The sequence below is a fragment of the Microcaecilia unicolor genome, chromosome 8, assembly GCF_901765095.1.
Source record: "Microcaecilia unicolor chromosome 8, aMicUni1.1, whole genome shotgun sequence".
Taxonomy (NCBI): domain Eukaryota; kingdom Metazoa; phylum Chordata; class Amphibia; order Gymnophiona; family Siphonopidae; genus Microcaecilia; species Microcaecilia unicolor.
Genome location: NC_044038.1, coordinates 125,037,080 through 125,064,944, shown reverse-complemented (window position 1 = coordinate 125,064,944; position 27,865 = coordinate 125,037,080). Strand labels below are relative to the sequence as shown.

The 27,865-nt window shown below is 42.3% G+C and overlaps 1 protein-coding gene across 1 annotated transcript in view; it reads right to left on the bottom strand.

The window, feature by feature from the left end:
- Nucleotides 1-27,865, bottom strand: part of FGF18 (fibroblast growth factor 18) — a 329,098-nt gene that overhangs the window by 150,447 nt on the left and 150,786 nt on the right. The window contains exon 3 of the mRNA XM_030212031.1: nt 26,192-26,372. Coding sequence (XP_030067891.1) covers nt 26,192-26,372 — 181 coding nt within the window. The remainder of the gene's footprint in view (nt 1-26,191; nt 26,373-27,865) is intronic.

Here is a 27,865-nt window from a genome sequence, read left to right as displayed (position 1 = left end):
GTGATAATAATGGGTGACTTCAATATCCAAATATAGACTGGGTAAATGTAACATCGGGACACGCTACAGAGATACAATTCCTTGATGAAATCAAGGACAGCTTTATGGAGCAACTGGTGCAGGAGCCGACGAGAGAAGGAAAAATTCTAGACTTGGTCCTTAGTGGAGCGCATGATCTGGTGAGGAACGTTATGGTACTGGGGCTGCTTGATAACAGTGACCATAATATGATCAGTTTTGACATCGACCTTGAAGTAACTGTACACAGAAAGTCAAATACGTTAGCGTTTAACTTTAAAAAAGGAGACTATGATAAAATGAGAAGAACGGTAAAAAAAAAAACTTAGGGGGGCAACTGAGAGAGTAAAAACTGTACAACAGGCGTGGACGCTGTTCAAAAATACCATCCTGGAGGCCCAGGCCATACATATTCCGCAAATTAGAAAAGAAAGACGGAAGTCCAAAAGACACCCGGCCTGGTTGAAAAGTGAGGTGAAGGAAGCTATTAGGGCTAAAAGAAACGCCTTCAGAAAATGGAAGAAGGAACCGTCTGAAAATAACAAGAAACAGCATAAGGAGTGTCAAAGCAAATGCAAGGCGCAGATTAAGAAGGCCAAGAGGGAGTATGAAAAAAAGATAGCATTAGAGGCAAAAAAAACATAGTAAAAAATTTTTTCGGTATATTAAAAGCAGGAAGCCGGCAAAAGAATCGGTTGGGCCGCTGGATGACCGAGGGGTAAAAGGGGTGATCAAGGAAGACAAAGACGTAGCGGAGAGACTGAATGAATTCTTTGCTTCGGTCTTCACCGAGGAAGATTTGGGGTGGGATAACCGGTGTCGGAAATGGTATTTCAAGCGGACGAGTCGGAGAAACTTACTGATTTCACGGTAAACCTGGAGGGCGTAATGGGGCAGTTCGGCAAACTGAAGAGTAGCAAATCTCCTGGACCGGATGGTATTCATCCTAGAGTACTGATAGAACTGAAAAACGAGCTTGCGGAGCTACTGCTAGTGATATGCAACTTATCCTTAAAATTGAGCGTGGTACCGGAAGATTGGAGGGTGGCCAATGTAACGCCCATTTTTAAAAAAGGCTCCAGGGGAGATCCGGGAAATTATAGACCAGGTGAGTCTGACGTCGGTTGCCTGGGAAAATGTAGAGGCTATTATTAAAAACAAAATTACAGAGCACATCCGAGGACATGATTACTGAGACCAAGTCAGCATGGCTTTTGTGTGCGGAAATCTTGCCTGACCATTTACTTTCAATTCTTTGAAGGAGTGAACAACATGGTGGACAAAGGGGAGTCGGTTGATATTGTGTATCTGGATTTTCAAAAGGCGTTTGACAAGGTACCTCATGAAAGGCTACAGAGGAAATTGGAGGGTCATGGGATAGGAGGAAATGTCCTATTTGGATTAAAAACTGGTTGAAGGATAGGAAACAGAGAGTGGGGTTAAATGGGCAGTATTCACAATGGAGAAGGGTAGTTAGTGGGGTTCCTCAGGGGTCCGTGCTAGGACCGCTGCTTTTTAATATATTTATAAATGATTTAGAGATGGGAGTAACTAGCGAGGTAATTAAATTTGCTGATGACACAAAGTTATTCAAAGTCGTTAAATCACAACAGGATTGTGAAAAATTACAAGAGGACCTTACGAGACTGGGAGACTGGGCGGCTAAATGGCAGATGATGTTTAATATGAGCAAGTGCAAGGTGATGCATGTGGGAAAAAAGAACCCGAATTATAGCTACGTCATGCAAGGTTCCACGTTAGGAGTTACGGACCAAGAAAGGGATCTGGGTGTCGTCGTCGATAACACACTGAAACCTTCTGCTCAGTGTGCTGCTGCGGCTAAGAAAGCGAATAGAATGTTGGGTATTATTAGGAAAGGTATGGAAAACAGGTGTGAGGATGTTATAATGCCGTTGTATCGCTCCATGGTGCGACCGCACCTTGAGTATTGTGTTCAATTCTGGTCGCCGCATCTCAAGAAAGATATAGTAGAATTGGAAAAGGTGCAGCGAAGGGCGACTAAAATGATAGCGGGGATGGGACGACTTCCCTATGAAGAAAGACTAAGGAGGCTAGGGCTATACAGCTTGGAGAAGAGACGGCTGAGGGGAGACATGATAGAGGTATATAAAATAATGAGTGGAGTGAAACAGGTGGATGTGAAGCTTCTGTTCACGCTTTCCAAAAATACTAGGACTAGGGGGCATGCGATGAAACTACAGTGTAGTAAATTTAAAACAAATCGGAGAAATTTTTCTTCACCCAACGTGTAATTAAACTCTGGAATTCGTTGCCGGAGAAAGTGGTGAAGGCGGTTAGCTTAGCAGAGTTTAAAAAGGGGTTGGACGGTTTCCTAAAGGACAAGTCCATAAACTGCTACTAAACGGACTTGGAAAAATCCAAAATTCCAGGAATAACATGTATAGAATGTTTGTACGTTTGGGAAGCTTGCCAGGTGCCCTTGGCCTGGATTGGCCGCTGTCGTGGACAGGATGCTGAGCTCAATGGACCCTTGGTCTTTTCCCAGTATGGCATTACTTATGTACTTATATTCCATGGGTGAAGAGAAGGAGTATACTGGTAGGGCTGTACTACCATCCACCAGGACAAAAAAACAGATGAATGTTCACAGAAATTATAATAATGGGTGATTTCAATTACCCCAATATTGACTGGATAAATGTTTCATCAGGGAGTGCTAGGGACAGTGGCAGCCCATCATTAGGTCAACTAAAGAGGGACCTCAGGCGGCACTATCCAGAAGCAGCAATCTCCCCTTCTCTCCTCAGCCCTCTTCCCCACATTTCCCTCATTTTTATATTTTCCAAAAGTTGACAGTGATTCCCATAGGCTGCCCTTTCACTGGCACCAGCCTCTTCTCCCTACTGTGGCCACCTCTTGACATAACTTCCTGGTTTCCTCAGAGGTGGGACGCAGTAGAGTGACGAGGATAGTGCCAAAGGCAATGCGACAGGGCAGTCTATGGGAATCAATGACAACTTTTGGAAAATATAAAAATGAGGGAAATGTGGGGAAGAGGGTTGAGGAGGGAAGGGGGCAGATGCCAAACTGGGAGGGGTCGGCATTTCTTCCCTGCCTCATGTGGAAGATTGCTTTGGGCAGCCCCTGGCTAGGGAGGTAAAATTCTTAGATGTAATAAATGACTGCTTGTTGACGCAACTAGTCCAAGAACCGACAAGAAGGGAAGCTATTTTAGATCTAGTCCTGAGTGGAATGCGACTAGATCTAAGTGGTAATGGTGTTGGATCCGCTGGGAAACAGTGATAATAACATGATCAAATTTCAGCTGATATCTGGAGTGAAGTCATATTAACAAAGGTGGAAAGAAGAACAAATGACAGCCAGCATGGTTAAAAGGTGAAGTGAAAGAGGCTATTAGTGTCAAAAGAGCATCCTTCAAACAATAGGAAAAGGATTCAAATCAAGAAAATAAGAACCAACATAAGCACTGTCAAGCTAGATGCAAAACACTGATACAGAAAGCTAAAAGAAAATATAAAGAAAAACTTGCTGTGGAGACAAAAACATATAGTAACATCATTTTCAGGTACATCAGTAGCAGAAAGCCTGTGAGTGAGACCGTTAGATCATGAAGGAGCAAAAGGGGCACTCAGGGAGGACAATGCCATAGCGGAGAAATTGAATGATTGCTTCTATCTTTATGGAAGAAGAAGTAAGAGATCTCAAAAAAGATATAGCGGAATTAGAAAAGGTTCAAAGAAGAGTGACCAAGATCATAAAGGGGATGGAACTCCTCCCATAAGAAGAAAGGCTAAAGAGGTTAGGGCTCTTCAGCTTGGAAAACAGATGGATGAGGGGAATATGATTGAGGTCTATAAAATCCTGAGTGGTGTAGAACGGGTAAAAGTTAATTGATTTTTCATTCTTTCAAAAAGTGCAAAGACCTGAGGACACTCAATGAAATTACATGGAAATACTTTTAAAACAAATAAGAAGAAATATTTTTTCACTCAAAGAATAGTTAAGCTCTGGAACTTGTTGCTGGAGGATATAGTAACAGCAGTTAGCATATCTGAGTTTAAAAAAAGGTTTGGACAAGTTCCAGGAGGAAAAGTCCATAGTCTGTTATTGAGATGGACATGGGGGAAGCCACTTCTTGCCCCAGGATTAGCAGCATGGAACGTTACTACTAATTGGGTTTCTACTAGGTACTTTTGTCCGAGGATCTGAAGGTGATGAAACAATGTAAGGCGGTGGTCATCACCAGAAGGATGCTAGGCTGCATAGAGAGGGGTATAACCAGTAGAAGAAAGGAGGTGTTTATGCCCCTCTACAAATCGTTGGTGAGGCCCCACTTAAGTTGTGTTCAGATTTGGAGACTGTATCTTACTAAGGATGTAAAAAGATTTGAAGCGGTTCAAAGAAAAGTGACAAAAATGGAATGGAATTTGCGTTGCCTCCCCAGCCCAGCTGTGACCTTCCCCGCGGCCCCACCTGCCTCCTTCTCCAAATGTAGCAGAAGGAACGAAGTTGGCTTGACAGAGTTGATTGTAGCAATGTTAAAACCACTGAGTTGCTGAAAGTGTAATGACAGAAGAAGTAGGGAGAGGTGATGTCGGTTGATGAGAATTTGTTGGGAATATATCACATACAGATTTAATTTTGTCAGAAAAAAGAATCAGCAAGTACCTGAGCAGAGGGGGATATAGATTGATTGATTGATTGATTGATTGATTGATTGATTGATTGTCTGCTGGATGGTATAGTGGTGAGTGATTTTACTATGGCATATAACACAGAGGTGTTTGGTGTCTTAGTGATAAGTTGTGAGTAGTAGTTGCATTTCGCTTTTAAGTTAGCCTTTTTATAGTCAGAGGCCACAGCTTTGAAGGCACTGAGGCAGATGTCCAAAGTCAGTACCAGTGTCATTCCATGGACGGAATTGACTCCTAAGAAGTTTTAAGTTAGGTGTATACCAGGATTTCTTAGATGTGCTAGATTGAACTTTCAAAGTGGGGGGAGCTATGATGTCTAAGGCCTGTTTCAAGACAGAATCAAATTATGAAGTCTGGTCAGAAAGGGGAGAGCATGAGGAATACAGGAATGGGTAAATTAAGATTGAATTCCAGAGCCTCAGGGGATAATTTGGAAAGAAAACAGTGAATGGTTGAAGAAATCTGAGGTTTGGTCGGAATACTAAGATTAATGCAAGATACAATAAGTAAAAAGTGATCTGTCCAGGGGAGAGGCCAAGATGAGAGAGGAAAAAAGTGTAGTTTCAAGTCAAAGGGGGAGAGAATGTTATCCAGGGTATGCCCTGCTGAACGGGTAGGTGAGAGAATAGATTGGATAAGATTGAGATCAGAAGTCCGTGTGCTAAGATCTGCAGAAAAAGTTGATGCTGGGTCATCAAAATGTATATTAAAGCCACCTAAGATAATTGGATTGCAATATAGAAGGCAATGGTCAACGAGTGTATTATGCAGAAGTTGAATGAGTAAGTTGAGGGGAGCTATGGTAGCCCCCATGGTAGCCTACATATATATGGCAGAGTTTGAGAGGAAATGTCTTGATAATATTAGGTATATCAGTTATATACTTTTATGGAGGCATTTTATAGATGATGTGCCACTGGTCTGGTGGGGTGGTAAAGATTGCAGAACCACCAAGGTGGAAAAGAACGACGGTGTCCCACAGAAATCACAGGAGCAGATAGGGGAGTGGGAACAGAACCAGGATCTTCAGAAAATAGACAGGATTCGTCCAATATTTGAAGTACACTTTATTAAAAGAAGACTCAACAAGGTGCACTGGGAGTGCCTTCTTCAGGAGTCTATATGGATATGAAAAATATACAAACATATGAACAATAAGTACACACATTAAATAAAAACATATATGAGCAAGTAAAAAGTAACAGCGGAAAAATGTAAAATTGCAAAGGAAGTAAAAAAAAACCTATGTTGATAACATTTAACATGAATAAAAAAACAAATGGCATTTAAGGTATGTTGACCAATCAGAAAAATTATTACAAAAACAGGACGTTACAATGCGGTGAGCGATAGGAGAATGAACTAGGAAATGAGCAAAAAAATATGAGGAGTGGCAGCGAGAAACAATATTGAGATGACCTTGAATTTGTGGTGTGAATACTAACCTGGATACTTTGTCTTGAAAAGTTAATGGACAAAGTTACAGGATATAGTTTCTTCTGAGTAACATATTGGTCTGAAAACAATATTGATGAATAACTGTAAGATAGAAGCAAAAACACCGCTCTAGGGAAGCGTGATGGTGGTGCTGTGCAGAGGGCCACGGGAAAAAAACGTGGTAGACAGCAAGACCGTGAAGAGGTAATACCTCGATGTGTATAGAGTGAAGGCTGTGGAGGAAAGAGAAAAAAAAAAACAAAAAGTAGTTAAAATGTGATCAGTTTGTATCTTCTTTCAACAGCTGTGACCCTAATATAATATTTAGTGCTATGAATGGGGAAAATTAGATTATTTTTTGGATATTAAGATACAGTATTGTGGAGGGCAATTTAAAACAAAAGCATATTGGAAGATCATGGATTGAAACACCACTATATTGCATTTTCAAAGTTTTCATCTACAGCAGTTAAAAGAAAGTATCCCGGTGGTGCAATTTCTCCATTTATGTACAGAACAAGACGTGTTTGTTACTCATTTTGACAATGAAACAGAGTTTTTATCAGAAAGGTATCCCAGGAAGATAGTGAAAGGGCTTTCAAAAGAGCGGTCAATGTGTATAGAGAATGGTTGTTCAACCAGTCTAAATCATTAGAGGATTCTAGAGTGACATGTGTCCTTCCTTACTTGGATCAGATTAATGGTATTAGGAAGATTATACATAAACATTGGCCTATTTGTCTTTACATTCACAGCTTATAGAAAGACCTTGGTTTGCTCTATACTAGGAGTCGGAATCTTAGCGAACTGTTTAGTTTAAATAGATATACCCAGTCATTAGATCTAAACCACTCCAGTTCATTTTAAATGTGGGCGTGAGTTATTGTCATCTTTGTACAGAAACAACACAATTCAGATTCCATGTACTTGCAGACAATTTTAAATTAAAATTGTATAAAAATTGCACTTCTAAACAAATGGTTTTATTTGCCCTTGTCAGAAGTGGTATATCAGCCAGCCAGGACAATTAGATCTTTAAAAAGCAGAACTGCTCGCAATCTGCAGTTAAATTGTTTGGAGGTGCCACTTGCACATCATCAACCCGTTTATAGTTTTATTGCAGGTAGAATCTTGGAAAGGAGGGGAAGTCGCCCAAAGTCTGATACGTAAAGAGCAGAGAATTATTTACACATGGGGAACTGTTGAACCTGCAGGGTTGAATAGAAAAATTGATTAGTTACAGTTGTTGATGTAGCTATATAAGTGTCATATCTAGGGGGCAGTCCTTAGATTTGGTGGTGTTTAGCCATTGTGCCTCCCACCCTTGAGGTGGTCTGAGAATTTTGAAATGGAGTGTTAGGTAAGATTTTTTTCATATATGTACTATGTGGTTAGGAATTTCTATAATATTTTAATGGTACTCTTTTGGGTTTGTGATGATTTTATTTTTAATTCTGGCTCCTGAAGACATTGATTTGGTGAAACATGATATTGTGTACAGCCTAGATGCCAATTTGGATATCAAGAGCACATGAGGTTTGCCTATCCTTGAATTTAGATGCCAATTGCAGACAAAAAATAGCGTAGAAAGCACGTCACCCTTGGCCACTGTTCAACTGTGATAGGACTTCAGATGAAGTGTGTAGAAACAGCACAGGTTCTATTGGTAGAGTGCTTTGAATGGATTGAGGACATGGTTTATGAAGGACAACAATGTTAATTAAACATCTTCCTCTGGGAGTCTTTTTTCACACTTTTAAGCTCCTTTAATTTGCATATCGGATCAAAGAAGACATTGGATGACTGATTGTATGTAGTTGAGGGGATCAGTGGGTATTAAAGTAAGGATCGGGTATAGGCTATTGTCACGGTCCAGGCTTTGAACGAACAGTCAAGTACTCTGGAACAACGTGAGTTCTTGGCTACTGTCGACGAGTGGCAGCAGGAGGCAAATTCCCCAACCAAGGCTGGACTAACAGGACTGGAGTTGTAGATAGGCAGGGTTGGAACAGACAGACTGGAACAATAGGCAAACTGGAACGGACTTGGCTTGGCTGGACCGGAACTGGATTCTGGAACGGACTTGGCTTGGCGGACAGGAACCAGATTCTGTAAGGACTAGGCCTGGCTGGATTGGAACCAGATACTAGAACAAGCTTGGCTTGACCTGGACAGGAAACGGATACTGAACAAGCTGGGCTGACTGGGCTGGAACTGGATTCAGGAACAAGCTTGGCTTGACTGGAACGGAATTCAGGATATCAAGCAACGATTCAGGATTACAAACAAGCTTGGCAGCAAACAGGGCAGAGATAAGCAGGAAGGGGACTGGAGCTAAAGACTACCCGGGTAACAAGACAGACAAGCAGGGGCAGAACCAAAGCTGAAGCCTTGCAAGGCAGAGACAAGCAGGAAGGGAACTGGAGCTAAAGACTACCAGGGTAAAGACAGACAAGCAGGGACAGAACCAAAGCTAAAGGCTGCAAGGCAGAGACAAGCAGGAAGGGGACTGGAGCTAAAGACCACCAGGGTAAAGACAGACAAGCAGGGACAGAACCAAAGCTGAAGCTGCAAGGCAGAGACAAGCAGGAAGGGGACTGGAGCTAAGGCAGAAAGGACTAGAACACGCAAGACAGACTAGGCAGACCAATGAAGCTGACCACTGTTGATACAGTGGTTGCCCTACCCTGAGGAGGCCGCTAGGGGGCGCTCTCCTACAAGAAATAGGGAAAATGCCATGATAGGGTCCCTAGGGGAGCTCCAATTGGGACCATCCGGGGTAACGACCTGAAGGGGCCAGCAGAGGGAGCTCCAGCTAAGGCCTGAACATGGGGACCAGGGAGTATCTGTAGCAGAGGTTCCCTGTTAAGAGAAGGGCACCCAGAAGGCTCTGGTCTCTTCCAGAACTGGGAGGAGGGACCCAGAAGGGAGGGGGGGTGTGGAGGGCTATTAGCAGCCCTATATAAACAGTACCTCCTGAGAAGCTAGGGGAGGAGAAATGGGAACCTGTTGAGCCTGCTAGAGGCGGAGGAGGACCAGTACCTGGAAAAGGGAGCGAGAAGAAGACCCTAAAGTGAAGTGGTACTTACCAGGCCATGGTGTGGATAGGACTTGTGAACCAGCCCATGGTTGGGATGGACTTGTGACTTATTTAAAACAAACTAACAGCCATGGGGTGGGGGATAGGACTGTAAGGTTAATGAGAGTGAAGAAAGTCCTATCTAGGGGTGGGTGGCTGTTTTACACTGAGACCCCTGTCTCCCAAAGTAAAGGAGCTCAGTGTATTGGCAAGTGAATGATAAGTGGAAAGAAGTTGTTCCCCACAAGACTGAATCCAAGTAGCTAATAAATTGAATTTGCATATGGTGACTGCCTAATTTGCATATTTGTGAAGGCTGGAGAATCCAAGTTTATAGTCCAGGGAAATGCAGTGGGTCACTGTCCGTGAACCAGAGGAGGTGACCGGGGCACGGTTGACATAACTGGAAAGGATTTCCAGTAGGAGGAAGGCATGGCCAAGCAGTCGCCCCTGAGTGAGAAGGGAGCCCAGGATAATTGAGGTCGGTGCTTGCAAAGTACCGGGAGAGAAGACTTGCTAGAGTCCTGCTTAAGAGAATGGGTAGTGAGGCCAGGTGGAAGGCAGGGCAGAGCACACGTCCTTACCAGCTGCTCAGAAGCAGAATGTCAGGAAGAAGTAGGAAGCTGGGCAAAGAGCGTGTGAGCTGGACAGGAGCCACTAGAAAGCCATAGCCACCCAAGCATCCCTGGGGGTTTTTACCAAAGGGCACCCCAGCTATACTGTGAACAACCACCTAAGCTAAGGACGGAGGATCCCTGCTACCCTGGTAGTTGAATACAGCTGTGTGGACAGTGAAGCCAAGGGAGCAGTTAGAGGGTTTTTTGGGCCCGACGGTAATCATATTCCTAGGGAATTGTGCAGAGATAAGGTCAACTGGCCACAGGTCGGTTCTGGTGTGGACCAGAGAACTCAAAGTGAAGCCTCAAGAGAGGAGAAAAGGCGTCAGTCTCAAGTGGGAGGGAAAGCCTCATCGTAACCCACCACATCAGACAAACTGCAGAACTAAGGCAGAAGGTAGAGGGGACCCAAACAAGCAAGCAGACTAGCAAAACACAAAGCTGACCCACATAGCAAACAACAGAACTAAGGCTAAAAGCAGAAGTGCACAAAGGCACCAAAATAAGAAAACAGACACAGAAGTGCCACAGGCACCCAGACAAGAACAAGGCAAGAAATCTAAACAGAAGTGCCCATGAGCACACAGACTAACCTTGGGCCATTTGGCATTGCAAAGGCCCTGAATGAAAGTGAACCACTTCCTTATAAATAGGACAGAGACAGGAAATACACAGAACCCAAAGTGAGGCTTGAAACACAGAGGATGTGGAAACCCAATAGGACAGAAGCAGGAAATACACACTAAACACCAAAGTAAGGCTTGGAACACACAGGAAGTGGGAAAGAACAGACAAGGAGCCAGCTCAAAAGCTGACCATCTGGAAACAAGGTAAGTCAAAGAGGGGTCACGGCCACAATTGTGACAAGTATAATGCAATTTATTGTTTTTTTAACGTTTAGAGTGTAATAGAGGTTATATGATTATGAATATTTATAGGTGGTTGGTTAAAGCAATTTATGTGTTTACAGTTTTACCACTTTTGTTAGATTGTGAACCCAGTGTTTGTGAAATAGAAATATGCATATTCATTGGGGAAATCCTAAAAACCTGACCTGGTGAGGGCCAAGGGTGAGAGTAGCCAAAGAAGCTCAAGGAGCCTTCAAGAGTGGGGGCGTCACTTTATAATCAGACCTGACACGGTCCATGTTTCAGCAAAAAAACGCCTGCCTCGGGTCGGGTTCAGGAAGCCACTCGAGTCCTGCTTTAGACTCACTATATAAGGTATGTGCCTTATGATTGCCAACTACTGGTGAAAATGTCAGGATCCAGAAATAGGAGGAAACTGTGACTTCTAATGGAGGGAAAATTGAAGGTCAAGTGCAACAGGTTAAACAATCTCAAGCTACAGTTTTGCAAGATCAAACGTTACTTCAGAAAAACTTGAGTTTGTTAAGTTTTCCCCAGTTAATGACATTATTCCCTAAAGAGTTGTTCTATAAATATTTGAAAGTGGTATTTAAATACAGCTGAGGACTTTCCCCCTACATAGAATTTACTATTTTCCTACTTCAAGGAAACAATCTACTCCTGAAAGAGACCTGTCTTCAGTGGATGTTTCTTCAGATAGTTTGGACTTGACGAGCATTCTTGAGAAGTCCCATGAAGTATTTATTACAAGGACTACCTTATTATTGACTTTTGTTTTCCACCAAGATAACGATGATTTAATGTGACTTTAAGACAAAAGACTTCAATTTTCTTGGCGGGAGTTTTGATTTTTCTGTGGCTGGGTCTAGTCAATCCAGACAAAAGCAATTCTTAAACCTTTATCAGCGACTTATTGAGTTGGGGGCTAAGTTTCAATTAAGATATCCCAGCAAATGTGTTATTCTGTTTGATAATCACACTTATATTTTTTATGATTCTTCTCAATTGCAGTTTTTCTTAGAAGGTAAAGGTTCTGCTGTTAATGGAGAATGAGCTGCTTCTTTAATGCTGAGCCATTGTAGTAATTGACACTTAACTTGCTAATTTTCTTTGCTTTTCTTTCCTTTCCTATATTGTCCTTCTTCCTCAGTGGTAATGGGATTCTTGTCATCCCCAATAGTGAACTATATAGAGTCAAATGTTTTTTTGTCAAACTTTATTTTTCATTTGAATTGTTTCTTGTAATGGCTAGTTATCTTTATTCCAAGTATTCTTTGATGTATTGTATGAATATACAGATTAAGGAGCCCTTTATATGCCATGCTAAAAAGTGGCTGGCGCTGTTTGTAACAAGTGGGTTTACCATGCACTGTGACCGTTTTTAGTGTGGCAGTAAAATGGCTGCATTTGTATTTTGTCCTGTAATGGCCACATCTTCATTTCCCAATTAGCTTGAGGTCATTAGCAAGGGAGCCCCTACCCCCATCTATTTACTACGCAGTAAGGGCTCCCACGCTAATCGGGCAGTGCACAGCAACGTATCCATGCTACCAGGGCATGCCTTCTCTCCACCCATAAACACGCCTCCTGCATGAAAAAAACAAATCCTATTTTTTAGTGTGGGATTATCCGCTTTTTGTTGCACAGTAGACATGCGCTAAAGCCTACCATGGTTTAGTAAAAGGGCCCCTAAAAAGCAATAAACTCCTGGGTTTGCTCAAGCTCCTCCCGGACCATTGTGGCACTGCCCAGTTAAGGCATTCTGCCCAGATATACAGTGGCATTAACCAGATAATGCCACTGAAACTCTGGGTAGGAACCCATATAAGTTCCACTGAATACTGACCCCCTTAACTTATGAAGCTGCTAGTATACCTGTCCTAAATAAATATTTTTTCAACTGCCTTTAAAATGTGGCCATATTAGTCCAAAGTCACAAATCTCCCAGTAGAGTTCTACAATACTAGACCTGCAACTAAGAATACATGGGTTCGGGTCTCCTCCAATCAGACTTGGTGAAAGGATGACACATCTAAAAAGTAATGACCTGCTTTCCTAAGCACTGAGATGGCCGACAGAGCTTCAACAGTATCACAACAGCTATTGGAGGCCCATGATTCGAAGCTTTACACACCACAGTGAGAATCTTCCATTGTATTCTCCAGGCAAACAGCAACCAAAACAAAGAGTACAAAACAGGTGTTTTTTTATTTATTTAAAAATTCTTATATGCGGCTTTATCTACCAACCTAGGCAGCTCGCAAAATATGTACAAACAATTATACACAACTTTATATGTATGCTGGACCAATAGTAATTAACCATCTCCATATCAGTCTGAAATGCTACTTGAAAAAGATGTGTTTTATGTATTTTTGTTTATTACATTTTATTTATTTATCGCATTTGATATACCACTATAAGCTCGTACATAGGCATCAAAGCAGTTACTACAATAAAATCAAAATTATAGCAGGAAAAAGAGGAACAAGTGATTAAGATATGGAGAGGGGAAGGATTCTAGAAACAGGTGATTTTTAAGTTCTTTTTAAGGCTGTGAGGGTGGGTTAGTTCCCGATCTGAAGGGGAAGGTCATTCCATAGTTTGGAGCTCATATATTGAAGGCAGAGTCATGGGAAATTTTGCGGTGGAGGACAGTTGGTGAGAAAGATGAGGAGGTTCTGGTCAGCGGAATGAAGACAACAGAGGGGGTGTAAGGGATAATGATGGAATTAAGGTAGGAAAGGGAAGAGAGAAAATGAAATTTGTACACTAATAGAAGGAATTTGTACTTTGTATTTAGCACGTTCAGTAACAGGTAAACAGTATTCATGACAGAGGAGGTGGAGACACGGCCAAAGCGGCTGGCGTTATGAAGTAGTTTGACAATGGTTGACTGAATAAGTTGAAGGCATTTGAAAGAATAAAGAGGAACACCAGAGTACAAGGAATTGCAGTAGTCAAGATGCAAGATAACCAGGGGACAAAGAAGCGAAGATGGTAATAGAGAGCGAATAGAACGAAGTTGATGGAGGGCAAAGAAAGAAGAGCAGATAACTGAATCTATCTGGTGTTTGAATGTGAGGAGCGAGTCAAAAGTGACACCTAATATGTAGGGATGGCCATCAATAGAGGGTGGCTGGAGAGAGGTGTTGGCACAGTAAGAAAAGTGAATAGCTTCATCGTTTTGCATAGCTTAGAAATAAGAGATTAGTCCTTAAACCAAGAGGAGACTATGAGAGGCAGTTGTTCAGGCAAGTGATAACTATGGTTAATGGATGAAATTTACTATATGGCACTGAAAAATCGATGTGACAAAAACAGAAGCAAAACACTCTGCAAACACACCACAAGCAGCAAAACAAAGCAGATGTAGTCCAGAGAAGGAGTAGATTCAAGTATAACCACAAGTAGATTTACTGAGAATTGATCTGACTCGGCCAAGTTTTGTCATGCATTGCGACGCTGACAGCACAGCAAGTATTTGCTCTTGATTCGTATTGGATGAATGTATACTTGTGCCACTTATTTGTGTGTCAGCGAGAAGTTTGTTTTTTTTGAACCCTGATGAAGGTATGAGTGCTGAAACATGGCTGAGTCGGATCAATTCTCAATAAATCTACTTATGGCTATACTTGAATCTTCTCCTTCTCTGGACTACCTCTGCTTTGTTTTGCTATAGAAAATCGGTGCCAGTAAAAATTAGTGCTTAAATGGCTATTCTGTACACGGCAATCAGATTTGAGTGCTGTTTATAAAACAGCATTTGTCATTGCGATCCATACCCAATTTTGGGTGCAAGAATTTTACACCAGCTGAAACCTGGTGTAAATTCTTGCGCCTAAATTAGGCGCAGATCTCCCTTATTCTGTAACACTGCACTCAAATTCCAGGAATGGCCCTGATCTACCCATGCCATTCCCATAGCCATGCCCCCTTTTTGTATCCGCACGTAAAATTTACACACAGATCCTGGCACCTAAAGATGTATGCGTAAATGTAAATTAATGCAAATAGTGCTGATAAGGGGAGACATGACAGAGGTATATAAAATATTGAGTGGAGTGGAACAGGTGGATGTGAAGCGTCCTGTTCACGCTTTCCAAAATACTAGGACTAGGGGGGCATGCAATGAAACTACAGTGTAGTAAATTTATAACAAATCGGGAGAAGAAAATATTTCTTCACCCAACTCATAATTAAACTCTGGAATTCGATGCCGGAGAATGTGGTGAATGCGGTTAGCTTAGCAGAGTTTAAAAAGGGGTTAGACGGTTTCCTAAACGACAAGTCCATAACCACTACTAAATGGACTTGGGAAAAAATCCACAATTCCAGGAATAACATGTATAGAATGTACGTTTGGGAAGCTCGCCAGGTGCTCTTGGCCTGGATTGGCTGCTGTCGTGGACAGGATGCTGGGCTCGATGGACCTTTGGTCTTTTCCCAGTGCGGCATTACTTATGTACTTATGATTATTTGCGCCTAATTATTGGTGCTAATTGGCTTGTCAATTAAATTGCATGCAATTTTGAGCGCCATATATAGAATTAGGGTGTATATACTCCAAATGACAGTCCCTATTAGCACTCTGTGAACAGTATTTTATACAATCTGCAGTGATTGAAATGTAGATAATGAAAGATCCAAAAATAGATCATTACATGGTTCAATTGTAAAATCACCAACCTTTGGACAACCAATGCTAAGATTATCAAAATTCAGATTAAAATTTCAATTGTCTTATCATATGCACATAAACACCACTTCCCTCTCTAGTGCTGCTGAACTACAGCAGATGTGACTTCATTGAAAGACCACAGTCAGGAAAATTCCCAGATTTTTTTATTTATCAATATTTCAGAATTAATCAAGCAAACAGAATACTTGTACAGAAAAGTATGATAAAAAAAGATATACCAAAGAAAAGAACAAAAGAAAGAAAAAAAATCATCTGTTAATCATACTGAAGTCCACAACTTAGGCCAAGATTCCGAACAATGGAGAGTTAAAGAAAATTATAAAGGCAAAGTTAAAAAAAATTCCCAGGTTTTTAAGCTCAGTAGCAATAGTAATCAACTACTCATCAATTTTCAAGTGAGCTGGCAACTGAATACCAGCTGTTCCACTTAATGGTTTCTGCCTTCCAAATATTTAAACATAATTTATTTGCTAACATCCATATCTATATAAACATTAATACACAAAGCTACAGGTTTCATAATCTCTGCAACTGAACTACCAAAAGGGACCATAAACAGAAGTCATCAGTATCAAGTTGATAAATCAGTGTCAGACTTGTGAGTTCTTGTACCAAGTAGAGTGCTGCTGAGCCTGGTACTCGGACCAGGTTCTGCTTGGCGGCTGGACAATCCCGGGTTTCACCTGCGCTGACCGCCGTTCCCCAGAGGTTGAGCCCCTAGGTGTGGGCGGCCTGCAGGACTTACGGGACAGAGCTGGAAGCAGGGTGATGAATATATCGGCCAAGCAGGCAACAGGTCAAGAGAGTAATCCAGGTACAAGCGAAAAGTCAGTAGGCAGGCGGCAGGCAAGAGAGTAATCCAGATACAGGCAGTCAGTAGGCAGGCGGCAGGCAAGAGAGTAATCCAGGTATAGGCAAGTCAATATGGCAGGCGGCAGGCAAGAGAGTAATCCAGGTACAGGCAAAGTCAGCAACGAGGGACCAGTAGATAAGAAGCAGACTGCAGAGTTAGAAACACCTACCAAAGTAGAAGCCGAAGCATGGAGTCCAGGGAGAGCTCAGCTGATAAGTGCTGGCGTTCTGACATCAGCAGGGAGAAGGGGCACAGCCATAGGGACAAGAGCAGGGGAGGAGGAACCGGAAAGACCAATAGGAGAAAAGCAAGGGAAGCCAGGCAGAGGAAAGAGCAGACCCAGGTGGGTGGAAGCAAAGCAATCAAGGATCCTGGAAGCCAGGCAGAGAGAGAGAGGAGAGAGAGAGAGAAGCAGAAACAGGTGCATGGAAGCAAGCAATTATGAGCCTGAAACCACTGCTTTCTGAACAAACCCAGAGAGGACTACACACACATGGCTGAGGCAGTGCCAGTCAAGTGTGCGTGTCGACAGACCCCCGCGCAGACCGAGGACACCGCTTGCATTGAGGTAGGGGCATGACAATAACCATAATAATTCACAAGCTGATATAAGAACATAAGAACAGCAAACTGGCTCAAACCAATGGTCAACCAATGGTCCATCTAGCCCTGTATTCTGCTTCCAACAATGACCGATCCAGGTCACAAGTACCTGGCAGAAACCCAAATAGAAGCAGTGGCTTCCCAATGTCTGTCTCAATAGCAAACTATGGACTTTTCCTCAAGGAATTTGTTCAAACCTTTTATAAACCCAGATATGCTAACTGCTGTTACTACATCCTCCAGCAGCGAGTTCCAGAGCTTAACTAGCTGGTTTGAACATAAAGATAAAAAGAAGTGCTGATAATACAGATCCCCAACAGAATCCCAATCAACATGGGGGACTATGCAGAGCTCTCCCTATTCTGACATGGCCCAGCATTGAATTTTAGGTTTAATTCTGTTCACTACAAGCTGAATATCGGGCCCTAAGTTGATAGAATAGTGCCTAAGTAACTGCAAATTGGTGCCAATTAACACTACTTAAGTGCATTATTGGCAGTTAAAGCCAATTAGCACCCACTTATACAATTAACCCCCTGTTTACAAAGCCATGCTAGCAGCTGACACAGCTGACACAGACCATTCACTGTTTACAAAGTGTGGCTTTGTAAATAGGGGGGCTAAGTTAGGTGCTATTATATAACGTGTGTATGATTTTGAGGGGTAGTCGAAAAACTGTGCACCTAAGTTTATAGAATTAGGGAGATAAGTGCTAATATGCTAAACATTTACAGGCATAGGTTATAGAATTGCCCTTCACAGGTATAGACATAAGCTGTGACCACACTCCACATACTGGTATGGTCAGTATGCCATGAGCATTCAAGAAAATGAAAGCAAATAGAATGTTAGGAATATTAGGAAAGAAATGGACAACAAATATAAGAATGTTATAATGCCTTTGGATCACTCCATGGTGTGACCGCACCTCAAATACTGTGTGTAATTCTGATCACCGTATCTCAAAAAGATATAGCAGAATTAGAAAAAGTACAGAGAAGGGTGACGAAAATGATAAAGGGGATGGGATGACTTCCCTATGAGGAAAGGCTTAAAGTGGCTAGGGCTCTTTAGTTGGAAAAGAGACAGCTGAGGGGAGATATGATAGAGGTCTATAAAATACTGAGTGGAGTGGAACGGGTAGAGAAAAATCGCTTGTTTACTCTTTCCAAAAATACTGGGACTAGGAAATACGCAATGAAGCTACTAAGTAGTACATTTAAAACAAACTGGAGAAAATATTTCTTCCCTCAACATGTAATTAAACTCTGGAATTCATTGCCAGAGAATGTGGTAAAAGCAGTTAGTTTAGCAGGGTTTAAAAAGGTTTGGATAATTTCCTAAAAGAAAAGTCCATAAGGCATTATTAAGATGGACTTGGGAAAATCCACTGCTTATTTCTAGCATAAGCAGCATAAAATCTGTTTTACTGTTCTGGGATCTTGCCAGGTACTTGTGACCTGGATTAACCACCGTTGGAAACAGGATGCTGGGCTTGATGGACCTTTGGTCTGTCTCAGTATGGCAACACTTATGTTCTTATGAAATCACTGCTGCTTTGAATATTGACCCAACAATATATGGAATTCAAAAAAGTATGGGGGAAGCACAGTGAATTGTTCCCTACAAAGAACTGAGCAGAAAGTAGAGATCACATGGGATCTGTGGTGCTGCAACACCAAACATACCAAAAAGTGTTCCCTACGAAGGAAGATGCTGTCCAAGGAGTAGGGAAGGGATGTGAAGCGACCAATCCAGGTGGGACACCAAAAGCTGAGTAGATAAAATCTTTATTTCCAATGACCAAACATAAAAGACACAACATGGTTCTGTGTTTTGGCAAATGGTATGCCTGCCTCAGGAGTCTACGTACCTGTGTTAATTGTGGATATATTTTCAGTTATGCAATCTTGTAGCTGGACAGCTATCTTTGCTAAATCGTCCAGTGACACCTCAAAAAGCACAGCAAGAAGAACATCGCTTAAAGTGACCACATATTTATCTAACTGTCTAATGTCTGGGAATAGATTCCAAAGTTTGGCAGCTTGATGAGAAAGGGAGGAAGTAAACATCCTCTTCATTCTAATTCTTTCAGGATTTGGGACATGCAAAATCAATGTGGACAGGAACAAATGTTTAGCATAGCTCTGAGGTAGATACAGTAAATCAAACATGTGCATTGGGGCTGCACCATGCAAAATTTTACAAACAAATGCATACCATTTAAACTCTATTTTGCCCTCCCGCGGGAGGTGATGGAGATGAAAATGGTAATGGAATTCAAACGTGTGTTGGATAAACACAAAGGAATCCTGTATAGAAGGAATGGATCTACGGAATCTTAGCAGAGATCTTAGCACGCCAATATCTGGGAAGCTAAACCAGTGCTGGGCAGACTTCTATTGTCTGTGCCCTGATCGTGACTGAATAGATATGGATGGGCTAGAGTGTAAATTTTAAGGGGCTTCAACGCTAACTCCAGAAATTTTAGTACAAGAACAGTGCTGGGCAGACTTCTACTGTCTGTGCCCTGAAAATGGCAAGGACAAATCAAACTTGGGTATAAATATGAAGTATCGCATACCATGTATAACGTGTTTATCTTGTTGGGCAGACTGGATGGACCGTACAGGTCTTTATCTGCTGTCATTTACTATGTTAGCTTCAATTGGCAGCCAGTGAGGCTGCACTAAAAGTGCAGAAACTCTTATAATTGTGAGTAGTAACTATTAAAACAAGGTGCCATGTTCTGTACTGTTTTTAATATCTTTCGCAAATAATCATGACATCCTAGACAAATAATGTTACAGTAATCTAACTGGGTTAAGAGTAATGAGTATCACCAGTTTAAATAAATCAGATCAAGCATATTTTTTAATTATTTTCAATCTCCATAAAGTCATAAAAGAGAGTTTAAGAAGTGCACTTATCTGGGATTCTTTGTTTCCCTGTAAGCATAAAGACAGATACAATACTTCTAAGCATCAATAAGGTTAGACAGTGAGTGAAACCTTTAACATCTGCATTCTCATTCTAATTATTTTTGTTATTGGTTATCTTAGTGCTGTATTTTGCTTATGGAGATTGGCCGACACTTTCTTAGTGTTTCCAGTGCCTGGAATTTACCATTTCAGAGTAAGCTGAATAAGAAAATCAGAATATGAAGCTGCAATTGATTGTGGAAACTTGGCCTCCAACTGATTTTCTACTCTCCTGGCTGTCCTAAAGCCCTAAATTATTCTCTAGTGGTGACATGGACATGAAACAGCAATGTCAAAACAGAGAGAGGAATTTTTTTTTTTTAAGTCTGTAAAAAGAAACTAAGCTTTTGTTTTTGCTGGAGCTGATTTCCTGAACTCACCTGCTTCTAATTGCTACCCCCACCATCCAGTTTAAATGCCTAGAAATATTGTCTGAATTAATCACTTAGAGGCTCTTTACTAAAAACACTACCACAGGATACACTCAAGAATCCCACAGTAATTTTGGGCTCGACACGTGCTTCCCATGTGCTAAAAAATGGTGTTTGGGGGGCAAGAGTAGGCATTTTCTGTGCTAATCAGCGCAGCTATATTGCCGCATGCTAACTGATTAGTGCAGGATTAGCGCATAAGCCCTTACTGCCTACAAAAAAGGTGCTGGTAAGTGCTCGCTGAATAATGGCTATGTGCTAATGGAGAAATTAGTGTGTGGCCATTAATGGGGATAAAGGAGAATGGGGCCATTTTACTGCCACGCTAAAAGTAGCCTCGGCAGAGCACTGGCAACTTTTTAAAGCAGCTTAGTAAAAGAGCCCCTAAAGAGCCTCTTTCCTGCCACAGAAAGATGAAGCCCATCATAGCAGTATAGCCTTTTGTTATTCCTTATATTGCTCTTTCCTCCACCATCTTGTTGACACCAGGTTTTGAATTTCTCTGTATTATGTAGTCTTCAGAAAAAGCTGCAGTCCATACCAAAGACTTTAAGCTCTCCGCCTCATTCTGGAAAGCTCTCTGTGTTATAAATGTGCTATTTTTGGCCAGGTCAGTTGTCCCCAGGTGGATTACAACATCAGCTTTACATCCTTGCTCTCTCTTCTGATCACACTCAGTATCTGGTTTTTATTCTTGCTAGATGAGGATCCTGGAAGGCATTTCACTTGTTGGGACCCACAGACTGTGTTTCCAAGTTAATTCACCATACGCAGCAGGTATTTTCTATTTTGAGCTGTTTTGTTAATACTTTGGTGATGTCTTTTATATTCAGTACACTCTTTGTCTCTGGCTCCACTTCAGTTTTTATTTCTCAAGCATCATAATGCTCCAATGCAGGAAAAGAATTTTGTAGCAGCAATAATTGTGAAGGTGGACGCCCTGAGTCACAGATCATAATATACCTGAACCTACTATAGCACATCTATTCTTGGGCTGCTTTATTCTCTCTGGTAATGGGGGTAAATTGCATGCATGCTTTGTAGTCCTGGAAGCTCCTTTAATTGCATCCAATCCTTGTTTCAGTTTGGTGAACTCCTCTCTCATAGCAAAGAGTTGGACACAGATGGAGCAAGTTCTAACTAAGCCTCCAGATGGTCTGCCTTAGGAATAATGCACCCCAGTTATTGCACTGAATGAAAGTCAAGTTGATTGGAGGCAATGAATTAGAACAGCTGTACTGTGTGAGTGAATACCAAAAAACAAGTTGACTTGATTGAAGAATACTGATTATCCCCCGGATTCTATAAAGGTCACCCAATTTTGAGCCCAGAGCCCAGATCTGCACACAACTAATTAGTTAATGAGCCGTTAACAATCAATTATTGATGTTATTTGGCACTAACTAGGACTTACGCACAAAAAACATTGGATGCCTAAATGTCTGGTGGGCAACTCAAAAGGGGGTGTGGCCATGGGAGGGGCATGGGCAGATCAGGGGCATTCCCAGAAATTAGGTGCAATGTTATAGAATATTTAGATTTGCATGCCCAGCTGCCATCAGTTGAGTGCGAGGATTTACACCAGCTTTTGTCAGGCATCAGTCCTTGTGCCCAAAGTTGGGCACAGTAATCCGCACGAGGCTCTAAGTGATGTTTTTATAATATGGATTTTAACAATGCCTAACTTTGGACAAAATTTCCTGAATATGGCCCTATGTGTATTGGGAAGACAATAAAGGAAAAGCAAGCAAGCTTGGGGATGGCTAACTGAGGGGTAAGTAAAGGAAGGAGTATAATTGAGAAATCTGCTTAGACCCTCAAAAAATTAAGACAAAATGGTAAAAACTATGGGGCTGTTATTCAGACTGTGGGATGAAGCCCGGCTAACTTCCGTGGTCTGCCCAGATATTCAGTGTCAGGCTGTTTCCAGTAAACATCATTATGCAGTTTATTTTTGGCCTGTTTAAGCATAGAGGCAGATGCATCAACCAAACGTTAAAAAATCTAAATCGTTAAAGTCCCTAACGATTTTTAAAAAACGAAGAATGCACCAAAAAAAAAAGTCACACATGCTCAGATCGGTATGAAACGTACAATGTATCAAAGAATCACAATACACGTCGGTAATCGGCCCCTAAATCATGCGCAGAGCAGCCAAGCGTTTTGCTGGCTGCTCTGCGCATGCTGCAAACGTCAAAACAAACAAAAAAAAAAGCTACAACACATACACGTGGCTACCCGGTCAGCAAAATACAAAAACAAAGGATCAGGAGGGGCAAGGGCACTCGTCCGGAGCGTCCTGTATGGATGGCCTTGCCCCCCCCCCCCGCTGCTCCCCACTTTCCGCCGCTTCCCCCCCCCCCCCCCCCCACGAAAAAGCAAAATTCTAGCAGCCCCGGTCCCCCTCCCTTCCTGTTCTTCTGTTTTGCAAAAGCTAACTCCGCCTCCGTCATTCTTCCGCCCCATGCCCCGCCCCGCTGCCCCCCCTGAGGTCGACTACGCCGCTCCCCCCCTCCACCGAGACCCCCCTCCCTATTACCAACCCGAGCAGTGCCTCTCACCTCTTTCTGAAGCACTGCACGGGCAGGAAGATCTGTTGTGTTGGTCGCAGAGTCTCCATGACGTCTCTTCTTCCCTGGCCTAGGCCCGCCTCCTTCTGACGTAGCCCCCTGATGAGCGCCCTTGCCACCTCCCAATCCTTTTTTTATTTTTTTTATTTGATGTGTTTTCTGACACGTTTTCTTACAGCTCAAACACAGCTCTTTTGGACATATGTAATGCAACGTCCTTTTGACCAATCACAGCGCTTTTAGCTCTGCTAATGCGCTGGGATTGGCTCAAAGTTTGTTTATTTTTTTCACTTTACGATTTTTCCTGGCACAGAGCTGTCCTAACGAGAGGTTCAGACCTCTCGTTAGATTTCCTGCCTTTTTCCTGCGTAAAGGCAATCGGAAAAGGTTAGTGCATCTCGTTTCAATGGGGTTTTTACACTAATTGCTCATCTGCACTCCGTTTTCGTTAGCTGCTAGCTTCCTTGGTAAAAGCCCTTTGATGCATGCAACGGCTCAAAATTTCCTCGTTGGAGGGTCGTTAAAGGCTCATTAAGCTTTGGTGCATCTGCCTCTTAACCTGCTAAGTTGATATTTTATTTATTTATTTATTTATTTGTTACATTTGTATCCCACATTTTCCCACCTTTTTGCAGGCTCAATGTGGCTTACATAGTACCGTAAAGGCGTTCACAATTCCGGTATGAACAAATACAGTAATGTTGTGGTAGAATAAGGTTCGTGTATACAGACACATTAGGGAATCGTAGAGAGAAAGAGTTATTATATGTCCATTACGAACTTTGGTTTCGTTGTGTTGTAGGGTACAGGCATTTAAATTGGGTCGGTAGGGTATGCCTTTTTGAACAGCTTAGTTTTTAATGATTTCCGGAAGTTTGGGTGATCATAAGTTGTTTTCACGGCTTTTGGTAATGCGTTCCATAGTTGATATTCAGAGATAGCTGGTTAATTTTAAACCAGCCAATGATAATCCAGTTATTTAAGTGGCCAGATGTGGCCCCTTACACTAGCCAGCTATGCGCTGAATATCCAGGGATAGCCAACCATATTGTGCGATATAGCTGGTTATCTCTTAGCCGCTAACTGGGAATATTCAGCAGGGGATAGCTGAATATCACCAGATAGCCGGTTAAGTGCCATTTAACTGACCAGGTGCTGTTCCTTGCTGATTAAATGGTTTTGAATATCAGGGGGTGTATGTTTGGATTTCAAAACCAGAGACCCTTTAGGGCAACTGTGAACTACATGTGTTCTGTCTGTTTACCTGTCTTATCTAGATTGTAAGCTCTTTGAGCAGGGACTGTCTTTTGTGTATGGTGTACAGTGCTGCGTATGTCTTGTAGCACTATAGAAATGATAAGTAGTAGTAGTATGTGTACTATTAACAAGTACAGGCCAAAGTTAATTCTTCAAAGCTATTTTAGTAACAAAGGCAGATACGGGGCCTTTTCTTACAGTTGATAATTCACAGACAGAAAAGATAGTTAAATTCTAGAAAGCAACAGCAACAAGAAAATCTCTGCAGACTGTAAGGCAGCTTGGAAAAGAGCTGCTGGTAAAGATCAGAGTTAAGTAAAAATTTTGAGCAGCTAATGCAGAGACAGACTAACTTTAAAGCAGCCAAGACTTAAGAGAAGTTAGCAGCCAAAAACTTTTCAAAAATTTAGCAGTTTATCCAGACAGCTTCTCCCAGTGCACTTCTGCCCCAGAACTCAGGAGACAAAGCATCAACACTGAGGAGTCTGCCCCCCAACAAGTATAAACAAGTAGTGAGGCTGCAATTTTAACTTGTTTTCATTTTGGAGGCAAAAATAAAAAATGGGAATTTAAAGAGAATGACTCCCTTAATTCCTCATGTACCAATAGCTTTTGGGCTTGCAGGCACTGTATATGAAATGATATAAAATTTAAATAAAGCCCTGGCCAAAATAAGCACTTTTTAAAAACCTGTGCATGCTTTTGAGCTGATGTGGAGGAGTGTGGTAGCCGTGTTAGTCCACTCTTAAGGTTATCAATAGAAATCAAACAAAATAAAACATGGAAAAGAAAATAAGATGATTCCAATAAAAAAGGTATCATCTTATTTTCTTTTCCATGTTTTATTTTGTTTGATTTCTATTGATGAGCTGATGTGGAAAATTTTTCCCTATATACACAAGTATTTTCTTTGTAAAATGGGGAATATGCGTGTAGAATTTAGTCCTACCCAAGCACCACGTAAACCATATCCCCTCGAAATTTCTATGTGGTGTGGATCTTCACGTGTAAAGAGCATCTTTCTGAAATCGGTACTTACACAGCTATGCAATATACAGATGGAAACGGTACTATTTACATATGGATATGATTCTCAAATAATGGCCTTCGTGCAGCACTGATAAAACACTGTATTGTAAAGAAACATAGAACCCCAGGGCTGCTTCCACTGACTGATAATTCAGCAGAGCTTAACTAGAGACCCCAAAGTCTGACTATGCCTCTCTGTCTCCTCTTAGTGGAAGAGCTCAGCTCTGCAGGCAGCGCATAGGCTGCACACCTAACAATGAAAACAGTGAATAGATTTTCCAAGGAATTGGTATGACAAATTTACAGGCATAGTTTCAAATATGCTATTGGTTTAGCATGTATTAATATGCATTTTGTGCAGTAGGACTTAGTTACTAATAACTTGCATTACCAATGTTAATGTGCACTAAATCACTAGTACACACTAGAACTCTAACTATTAGCCTTCTAACTTTTATTTTACCACTAGCTATCTAAGTTAAATGGCTATCATTGTACCCAGAGATAGCTAGCTTAAGTCTAGACATCTATGGCTTAGCAGCCTATATTTGAACCGATTTTCTAACTGCTTAAGTTGTGAGGTTGGATTGGTTTGAAATCTACTACAATGTGTTTGGCATATGCTCTGTGGCTTTCTGCAAAAGATACTTTAAGCATTTTTTCAGAGAATTGTGCAAGAGGCAAATGTGTTTATATCACATGACTAGAGAAGAGTGCAATGCCAAGCATGCACACGAGCAAACTCCTAGTACAATATGCAAATGTATTACATGCATAAACAGTCTCAAAACTGTACTGATTTGCAGTAGCACAACTAACGTGCCTTAGCCACTGTGGCATGTGCATGTAATGGTATGTCCTGTGCAGTGCCCTATCGAACTAAGGTCCCCTGGTACAAAACTTCAATTGTGAGCCCATCAGGGACAGTGAAAGTACCTGCATATAATATGCAAACCACTTTGGCTGTACCATAGAAAGGCAGTACATCAAATGCCCTTACCCTTACCCCAACACCACCATTTGGTGCTTATCATACTGATATTCTTACCATATTTATCCCCATCCTCTCCTTTGGCACTGATTCGCCTTCCAAGGACCTGGATGTGTTTCCCGCTCGTCCGGCTGTACAGCTGATAGAGCCGCAGCTGTTTTCTGCTCACATCATCTCGGGCTCTGGTCTGATTCTCCACATGTATCCGAAAATCCACATTCTCCTCAGCTACAAACACCTGGTGGGAGCAAGACAAGAGAGTGTTAGAAACATATCTTCTGTCAAATTCAATTGTAAGCTCTCAGGGAACAGGTTATTTATCTGGTGTATCTTGTAAGAAGGAAGAGGCTGTCCTACCCTGGTTAGGCCCCTAGGGGGCGTTGTCCCCCCTAAAATGTCCAGGGAAAAGGGCTGGGTGAGTCGCTGAAGGGAGCCAGAAAGGGGAGGTAGAGCTGGAGGTCGCTAGGACCTGGGGCAAGTCCTGGAGGATAGCTGGAGGTCGCTAGGACCTGGGGCGAGTCCTGGAGGATAGCTGGAGGTCGCTAGGACCGGGGAGAGTCCTGGGGATAGAAACAGGTGGAGCAGGTTATGGGCTGGGTCCTGTTTGGCTATTAACTACTTATACGCCTCCTGAGTTGTGAAGGGAGGAAGGAGAGCTGGCAGCTGGAAAAGAGAGCTGGTAACTAAAGCAAAGAGGAATCCCCATGAGAAGTACTGGCTGTGCCCTTTGGACTGGTAGTAGAACTGGGTGTTCCCAAGAAGGAAGCTGGCTGGGGGAAGAAGGCCCTAGAGTGCCAGGTAGAAGAACTATGGGTTCAAAGAGGTACTGTGTGTCCCAGCTGAAAAGCCTGTGTGTCTACAACAGTGAAGAGGGACTGTGTGTCCGGGGACTGGGGGTCCGGGGACTGTCTGGGTCCGGGGACTGTGTGTCCGGGGACTGAGTTAGTGCTGAGCCCAAATGGATGTGTGAGAGGGCTCAGGGGGAAGAAATCTATGGACATTGAACTGTGCAAGAAGAAATGGTTAAGCTGGAAGAACTGTTTAAGCTTGTGAAAGTGTTTTAAGCTAAAAGAAGTGTGCCCCAGAGGCTGGAATAAAGATGTGTATGAAAATAGCCTGAGAGGTGAAACCTGACTGTGTTTGCTTTTTGAAGAAGCAGGTCACCCTGAGCAGGAAAGGGTGGTAGATTAATTTGCATAAATCTGCATACTGAGAACCAGCTCACCCTGAGTGAAAGAGGGACCTGGGATCCTGAGGTGGGAGCTTCATCATCACAGCAGCCTCATCATTTTCACAATCTGAATGCTATTTATACTCAACTATGAGTTCAGAAATTTGTGCTGAAAAATGCATCACCGGTAACACCCCGTAACACTAAGAAAATTAATCCCCCCCCACACACACACACACACACACATTTCTATTGGTGACATGAGAATCTCTCTTTCCATTTCCCTTCCTCCACCAGCCGCAGTTCAGCCAGTGGCGTAGCCACAGGGTGGCCCTGGGCACCCTCACCTTCAGCTCGGGCACCCTCTGCTTTCATGGCTGGTGAGGATGCCAAGCTCTTCCAGCCGAAGACATCTCCTGTCTGAGTCATGCCTGTGCTGAATGAGCAGCACTTAAGTCAGCAGGTACACTTTGGCCACTAATGCCCACTTTCCCTGAACTGAGCAGGCAAGGGACAGCCGGGAATAGCAACCGAAGCATGCCTGCTAAATTAAATTAAGT